Source organism: Micropterus salmoides, unplaced genomic scaffold (assembly GCF_014851395.1).
Source record: "Micropterus salmoides isolate LMB-PRFRI ecotype aquatic unplaced genomic scaffold, ASM1485139v1 Ms_hic_scaffold_4, whole genome shotgun sequence".
In the NCBI taxonomy this organism is placed as follows: Eukaryota; Metazoa; Chordata; class Actinopteri; order Centrarchiformes; family Centrarchidae; genus Micropterus; species Micropterus salmoides.
The window spans coordinates 28,883,059-28,891,829 of record NW_024043372.1 but is presented as its reverse complement, the minus strand read 5'-3'; the positions used below and the strand labels follow the sequence as shown (position 1 = coordinate 28,891,829).

General features: G+C 39.6%; 1 protein-coding gene across 1 annotated transcript; it reads left to right on the top strand.

Moving 5' to 3' along the window:
• On the top strand, positions 1-7,802 carry zmat1 (zinc finger matrin-type 1). The gene is made up of 7 exons (XM_038696405.1): positions 1-161; positions 3,042-3,148; positions 3,256-3,339; positions 4,102-4,237; positions 4,405-4,692; positions 5,454-5,544; positions 6,199-7,802. Exons 1-7 carry the CDS (start codon positions 23-25, stop codon positions 7,217-7,219), a joined length of 1,866 nt encoding a protein of 621 aa, XP_038552333.1. The 5' UTR covers positions 1-22; the 3' UTR covers positions 7,220-7,802.
• Positions 7,803-8,771: the final 969 nt, after the last annotated feature.

Here is an 8,771-nt window from a genome sequence, read left to right as displayed (position 1 = left end):
CACTGAACAACTAGGGAAAAAGATGGACGACACAAGTGTCTGTACTCCGCTGTTTGCGGAGTCAGACGCTCAAAATGACACAACTAGTACCCCTAACGCGGCTTCTCTCACAGATGCTGACAAAGTAATAAACACTAAAGTAGATAGTACCCAGGTGGAAGGTGAGTTTTGTCTAGAACGTGTAAATTCAGCCGTACGGTGTCCTTCCTGCCGAGTCAATGTTAGCTTTTTAGCTAACTGGAACAATCGAGTGAGCTGTTAGCTCCTTAGCTAAAGACGCTAATGTCAACTGTCTAACGTTAGCTGTAACGTTAGGAGTTGATCAGTTACCGGTCCTTGCGTACATTGCTCGTAAAACGTGTTGCCCACCAAAACACCCTTTTAAACCTAAGACCAGCCTGATAGTGAAACCATACAAAGTTAAGTGGATTTCTCAGGTCCGGAAGTGGTTGGCCAGTTGCTAATTGTCTTGCGAGCTAGTGTCCGCAAACTCAGTCCCCAAACCAAACAGCCTGTTGACCATCTAAAATAGCCACATAACAGTGGTTAGTGTTAGCTGGGTGGGCAGCTAACATGTCCTGGTCGCGGAGACCATCAAATAGCAGTGCCATTTAGTGACATTAATCTTATTTTACTGAATCAGTCAAAGCAACGTTTCTGCTGTGCTATGAAGCAAAACATTAGCTGTTGGTACAACTGTACAGCCTGAAGATGTAGCAGCGTTTTCTCTGGTTGGTTGTGAGTGTTAAGGATCTCAGACCTCACGAGCTTTACATTAGATATGGCCATCTGTCCCTCGCTCACAAGTAGAATAAAAAGTGCCCTCAAGATGAGCATGTAACTAGAAAGTAATTTCTCCTGTTCAAATATTGTACACATACTTTGAGACACAGTTCCTAAAATCTCTGTTCTCTTGTTAACTGCTACTGTGATTATCATTTGGTAAGTACATTATTTGAAATGTATCAGCAGACATGAATATTTTGGACGGTATCAAAGTCTGTAGATATTGTTTTGTTTTACTGATGGCAGTCTTTAGTTCTTTTGAGTTGTAGATTTTACATAGAAACGGGGGGAAATGCTGTATTTCAGTGTGTAATTGTCTTATTGCGTTACATTGGCGTTAATGAAGTTGGTAAGTTAAAGTTAAGCCAGCACACTATGTACATTGTCAGTCCTTCATTTGGATTCCTCATTTTTCTTTACCTCAGTTTTGCACTTCGGGCTGCAGTGGTAATTTTCGGTATTGATTAATATAACTGTTATTTTTGAATAATTTGATCAGTGATTTGTCTGTGACAATAGATCAACATAAACATAAAGATTTAATTAACACATTTTTTACTCAATAAATTAATGTGATATTGCAATTTAAAATAAGTAATTTTTAGCTCTCAGTCACCAGCAGTCTCAAAAGGGTATTTAACACTCTTGTCTTATGAGTAGCTCAATACCACATACCATATCAAACCATTTCATTGTTACATTATGTAGACACATATTAATTAATTATTTGCAGCAAGGATGTAAACAAATATATTTTGTAGTAATACCTCAGTTCCCATTTATTTAATGTCATTTTAAAATCTCTAAAAATGAAACACACACGTCACAGTTTTGGAAAACTAGCCACACTTGTGACAAAATCTTTGCCCACACATTTGAGCTATTTTGAATAATACTCATCCACAGTGTGGTACTGTGCTAAATAATCGTGCTTCACATGAAAATGAGCAGATAACGATATACTTTATTAATGCTATCGGGGCAAAGAGGCTGACAGTCAAAGGTTGCATGAATGCAGAAATGCACAGAAAATTAATATGCACTATGCAATAGACACTGAACAAGCCGAATGAATGCAGTCAAGCAAGAAACCATGAATTTCTCACATGGTGACAATATATTCTACAAGTGTTTAGAGGTGTTTCTGTCAATATTCTTTATTTTTCTTCTTTTTAGAAACACATAACATAAACAAAGAGTATCACTAACATTTGTTATGTATAGTAATGAGACTTCACCAAGATAATATGACATAATGCTTTTTAAAAAAATGTTTTGTGTTATAAATAGTACTACTAAACAAAAGTACAGATGGTTGCAAACAGTGGAGCTGCAGAGTGCCCTCTGGTGGAAAAACTGTGCAACGACAACACTCATAACATGATTGAGGGAGCCGTCTTCCACGTCTCTGTTTGTTTTTTTAATTGTCATTTATTGGCTGTTATTAACACTTACTGATTAATCTGCAATTAGCTCATATCGATCGATAATATCTGCATGCTGATTTATCCGTTGGATTCTAGTTTCCGCATAGCAGTGTAAGAGGTTAGTGGGAATAGTTCGAGTGGCACTTTTTTAGGCATTTTGTGAAATATAATGATGTAAGGACCTGTTAGTTTACCGCTGTCCCAAGGAATCCTGTTGGTAAATAAAATATTTATATTTATTTATATATATAATGTTGTACAGTGGATATGTCTTGCTTTAAATTCAGCCTAAGGGGGTGAATGCGTCTTGAATAAGTGTAGAATTCAGTAAAATATATAAATTGTCTCTAAAATGGGCTCCCGCATTTTCCATTGTATAGGAAGCTGTTGTTACAGTATGAATTGTAGGAAAAGCTGTTGTCTTGTGCTGTTCAAACTTCCTGGCCTGCAAAAACAGAATGATTTTGAATGTCGCATGAGACCTTTTTCACATTCAGAGAATGAAAATTGTACAAATTAGCTTTAAATTTTTCCAAAACTGAAAAAAACTCTATATCAAAACTAACCAGCGTAGAGACACAAGAGCAACAGTTTTTTGTTGCTCTTGCACAGCGCTTTAGTTATATTTTATCTAGTGAACACATATTAACCGAGTTTCACCATTTTTTATGGTATTTTTAATGTGAGCTGCCTTGGAAAAGGTTTCTCCCAAATGAATGTTGATGTTGATGATTTAGTAGCCCGTTATTTGTTCACCATGCTTAAATAGTCTTCCACAGCACTCAGTGTGGCCTAACTGTAACAGTGTCTGTATATTCTGCCACACAGGAGACAAGAGTGAAGAGGAGCTACTAAAGGGTCTCCTCACTGACGACTACTGCCATGTGTGTGAGGCTGTGCTGCTCTTTGAATCTCAGCGGCTGTCCCACTATGAGGTGTGTGCTGCTTTCCAGGCACCAGCCATGCAACCCTGGTACAGTTTTATTGACCTCACAAGGTCGGAGCCCTTTATAATGATATCTCCTGTTTCACCCAACTGCAGGGAAAGAAACATGCTCAGAAACTCAGGGTGTACCTGCAGGCCAAGAGGGCTGAGAAGATGAACAAAGAGTCCACAGGACCCCAGGTTGGCGCTCACTGGCGCAGATTTCCCTCTTTTACTTTAGGTGCAACCTGTAACATCAGACAATCAGTTTACAAGAACATACAGTGTTACAAGAACATAAAGCAGGGGTTTTTAAAGTCTGACACTGCGGGCCTCCCCTCAGACAAAGCTTGGGAAACGCCCCCCCCCCCCCACATCTTTAGTTTACTTGGTAAGTTTCGCTCAATTCCTGGATGCCTATGGGATAATGATTATATAATTTGATAGCCTAATATAACTTCTGGCTACACCAAATAGTTTTAAAAAAAATGATCCGTCCTAAGGCATTTATTAGTTTCTGACTCCGATGGGGGAAAACAGTTCCCAAAAACTACTGTATCTCTGAACTCTCAGACATGTAGGCTATTCTGTGTGATCTCCTTTTGATAACTAAAGCAATAAGTAATGTAATATTGTGTCACTTCCATTCACTGAGCCTCCCCTTAAAGTGTTTGGAGCCACCCTAGGGAGGCCCGCCTCACACTTTGAAAACCCCTGACATAAAGCATAAAGCTGCAAGCATCGAACGGTAAGAAGTCATAAGAGGGTCATAAGTTTAGTGTCCATAATGATTTCCTTCTCAATAGAATATGATCACATAAGAGAGTATATTCAAAAGATGTGGCAGAACATGAGATGTCTTGAGACGTCTTTCTTATTCTCGACTTTATTCAATGTTTCACGTTTTCATACCATGTCAGGAAGCAAATATCTGTCCCTTAATAAGCCTCTTGTTTTTTGCAGCAGACCATGACTACTGATAAGGACCATTTCTGTGAACTGTGTAACATGGTGTTTAGTTCCCACGTGGTGGCAAGATCACACTATGAAGGCAAGGTCCATTCAAAAAATCTTCGTAAACAAGGTTTCCAGCCCCCAGGCAAGTATGGGTTCTGTGATAGAAAAAGTATTGAATATCTGAATTTAAATATTTACAGATAAACAATATATTGACAGTATTGTTCAACTATCTGCACAAGTTCTGCATGAGTTGAGAGGGTCAAACACAAATTAACTCAAAATGATAATTTCTCGTTGCACTTACAGACAGGTACACAGAGGTGCGTACTTTACCAAGTCTGAGTCGGGATTCTCCTAATACTGACCAGAAATCAACTCCAGAGGGTTGTATGGAGCACCTTCTGGACCCAACGGCCACAATAACAACCCCCAGCACAGAGGTTGATCTGATGGACCCTGACAAGTACTGTGCCCTGTGTGCTGCTTCCTTCAACAACCCCCAAATGGCTGTACAGCACTACAATGGACGCAAACACCAGAGGAATCAGGCCAGACAGGACCTGCTCAAAGAGCTCGGAGATGATGTGCAACAAGGTAACGCGGGGTCCTGCCTCTCAGCAAAGCAGGATAATACAAAGGGCAACAGACCCTGCAGGAATTCTATTAAACTTGCACAGTTGCACAATACGATATTGAGTGTATTTTAAGAGGAAGGATTGATGTGAAGAAAAATATTTCTTGAGGAACATTTGTCCTTTGTTAGACACACTACATGGCAGTGCCCTTTAATTTATCTAAGATGCAGGGTAACAAATAAAATCAGGAGAAGATGACAACAGCATGACATCCCAATACTAACACATAAATGATCAAGAAATAAAAAATAACACTCACATTTGAAACGGAAAATCGTCTCAGCCCTGAAGATTTCATCCTAGTAGGGGTAGCAGGTAGGTGTTAGTTTGATAACCTTCTTACAAAAAGCCGACGTTGACAATAGGCAGTTAGTCTAACTCTGGCTATGTCAAATAATAACATGGTGGACTTTTCATTTAGTTTGCGACAATTTTCATTTATTACACAGAATGTTAACCTTAGGTGTTGTGACGTTTTATTAACTTCTACTTTCAGTTGTAGGCTGCATAACGTATCTCTTTGTAGAGAAGACTTAATACAAAAATTACTAAATAAATCGTATTATTTTTACGTGAGGTAGCAGCTCACTAAAAACTAATTAGAATTAGAAGAAAGCAAAGGAAGCTGTTGATCTGAGTGTTTATAAACACTGTAAATAATTTTATAATTAACACTGTCTTTTCCTTTTATACACGTCACCCGCTTTCTGTTGTCTTCAGCCAACTCCCTGATGTGTCAGATGTGTAGTGTGCAATTTAACTCGGTGGAGATGTACCAGGCCCACATGCAGGGCAACAAACACCAGATTAGGTAAGATCAAGAATTTTCTGACAAACACCATAGTGACATCATTTATACCTAAATTTAATCTCTGCTGTACTGAATAGGATACCTAAGCTCTGCAGCTCTATGCAGCTTCTAGCCTCTTTTAGCTCAGTTTGATTGTCAGCCCACATATTGATTCCCATGGCTGTCTTACATACACAAAGGAGATGGGTAGTGAGAACAGGCAACCAGTTGGTTACAGGTGCGGAAGAAAAGAAAACGCTACTTAGTCCACTCAACACTTAATGTGGTTTTAGTGTGACATCAACATTTATTACTCATTTACATTTACTCTTTTGTCCAACTGCCAAATGGGTAAATGTGACTTACATTTGAGGAACAACATACAAGCATCAGTAAAGTAACAGATCTATGAGTAGCAATAGATACTAAGAGCAGCAATAAATAGTAGTAAGAGCTATTGCATACAGCATCAGTGGGATAAATACCTAGGGGGAAAAGTAAGAGTTAATCAAAAAGTGCAATCAATACAAGAGAATTGGAAGGAGATAGAAGAAGAAGAGCACAGGAAGTGCATGTTAGGGGTGTTATAAGAGGAAGTGTTCTCGGAAGCGATGAGTTTTCAAGAGCTTCCTAAATGCATAGCAACCTAATTCCTGTTTACATGTTGTTGACCAGGGAGAAGAAGGTCACTGACCTGTGCAAATCATCCCAGCAAAAGGTCTACAGCACATTTGCAGATGAACTGTCAGATTACATTCAGGTCCAGAAGGCTCGTGGAATCAACCCCAAGACCAGTCAAATCCTCCCTCTGGGAGATACACGGAATGAGGATGAGGAAGCTGAAGAAGAAGAAGTGGAAGTATTAAATAAGGGGAATATCACAGAACTGAACAAACCTATGCCCAACTTCCCTCCCACCTCTACCTCTCCTCATCACTCCCGTCTTGGTTGTTACAACCCAGTTAAGGGGTGGCATCCTCCATATCAGGGCCCTGCCCTGCCATCCCACGGCTGGGATTACAACTGCCCACCTCCAGTCCTCCTAGGCTCAGGCCCTCCACTGTTCAGTAGTCGGCCCACAAAGAGAAGGAGGCGCAGAAAGCAGTCGAGCTCCTCCTCGTATATTACATCATCATCTTACTCCTCCTCCACCTATTCCTCCGGTAGCAGCAGCGCAAGTGACAGTGATGACAGTGAATACAGGCGCAGAGAAAAAAGGAGGATCAGACGATCCAGGAGGGAGAGAGACAGGAGGGAGAGAGACAGGAGGGCAAGAGACGAGGAGTCCGACAAGGAGGAGAAGAGGAGCAAGCGAGGGAGGAGGGAAAGAGATAATGGGTCGGGGGACAGGAGAAGAGGGGAATTTGGAGAGTCCGAGGAAGAGAGAGAGAGGAGGCGGATGAAGCGAAAAAATCATGGCAAGCGGAGGAGACGAGAAAAGAAAAACCGAGAGGAGGACTATGGGGCGGAATGTGGGGAAAAGGCGATAGACACTTTAATGCCAGAAGACACGATGGACAGTAGAAAAGAGACTGAAGTGCATATTCAGGCTGAAATGAATGTTGAGCAGGGGGATGGTGGACAGGATGAGCCAGCAAAACCCAAACACAGGAAAGAGAAGAAGAAAACGAAAGAGAAAGTAGACACTAGGACGGAGGAGGAGAAGCTCTGGGACGACTCCATCCTGGGCTGTTAAAGTCAAAAGGCCCAGTTTAACTTTTGAACTGCTGTCATATAGGCAAAACATGAAGTTATCAAGAACATGACATTTAAAATCTCAAAAACTGAATATATTGAAATAATCTTTAAAGCCTTAACAAAGCAGTTATCACTATGTGTTCTGACAGCCCAAAAGTGTTGTTCGTCTTAGGTGTGCTAGCTGGCTAGCCATGTTTAGTCACTTTGTGTTTGAAAGGAATGAATGAATCCCTCTCATTTCAGTGTGTTCATAGGGGTTTCTCATTCTCACACATATCCACAACTATAATAGCTTTATTTTTCACTATGACACTTAATAATGTCTTTGGTTGGATTAATTTGCACATTGTCATTAATTGCTGGCTGTAATATTGAAGAGCTCTCTTTTCTTGCCTATCATTTGAAATGATCAAGTCCTTTTGTCTCTTCACACATCAGTAAATTAAACTGTGTTAGATTATGTTGTCTGTGCTTCTAGCAAGGATTTAATAGTTTGTTGTCCCATTAGCAGCCTGTGGTTGGTGCTGTTGAGCTTCATTTAGAGCATCAGTGAAGTAAATAAAAGCCCAGAGATGGTAGAAGCTTAGGCATTTCATTTCTTTTGAAGTTCAGTGTGATTTCACTCAGGGGCACATAGGCTGAAAGAAGTCTTTTAGAGATGGAGAGAGATTGAGCGCATGTTGGATGTAATTGAATGATACAAATATAACAAACCCTGTGCCTGTTGCCCACACTGCAGCAAACAAAACGATTCTAAAAGAGCAAATGAGAGTGCTGAGGCATTGCCCTAGTCTACAATGCATTGTCTGTGTGTGCATGTGTTATGGAAGTATTTGCACATCCACAGAACACACAAAATGTTTGGGGTCAGACAGGTGCAAAGGTTCAAATGAGGATAGCTCTTTACAAACTTGAGAATTCATGTTCAGATGCAGTTTAGTGACTGAACATAGGAAAAGTAAAGTTGTTGCATTTAAGTATAATTTCCAATGTCCTTTTGACTCATTAGGATTCACTCAAAACAATGTATTTGTTTTAAATGCATCCTTTAGAGTTTAAAGGTTACAAGGTTGTTTATTTGTCATTATATTATTTGTCGATGTATAACGAAATGAAGGTTTGTAGTCCCTTCATGCTGCACACAGAGAACTTAACAGATAATTAAATGTGTATTAAAATATGGTAACATTGAAATAAAATAAAACTATAGGCTAAACAAAAAAAACATCAAAAATATCTGATTCCAGCTTCTTAAATGTGAATATTTTCTGGTTTCTTTACTACTCGATGACAGTAAACTGAATACCTTTGGTATTGTGAACAAAACAAGACATCTGAGGACGTCATCTTGAGCTTTGGGAAACACTGATAGACATTTTAGACCACACAACTATGATTGATGAATCGAGGAAATAATCAACAGATTAATCGACTTTGAAAATAATTGTGAGTGCAGCGCAATAATATAGTCTGAATACTTAACGAGCCTTACCTTTTTCCTACAACACCTTCATTGTCCTTGTGTAATAAAGTTCTGTTTTCTTTAAATA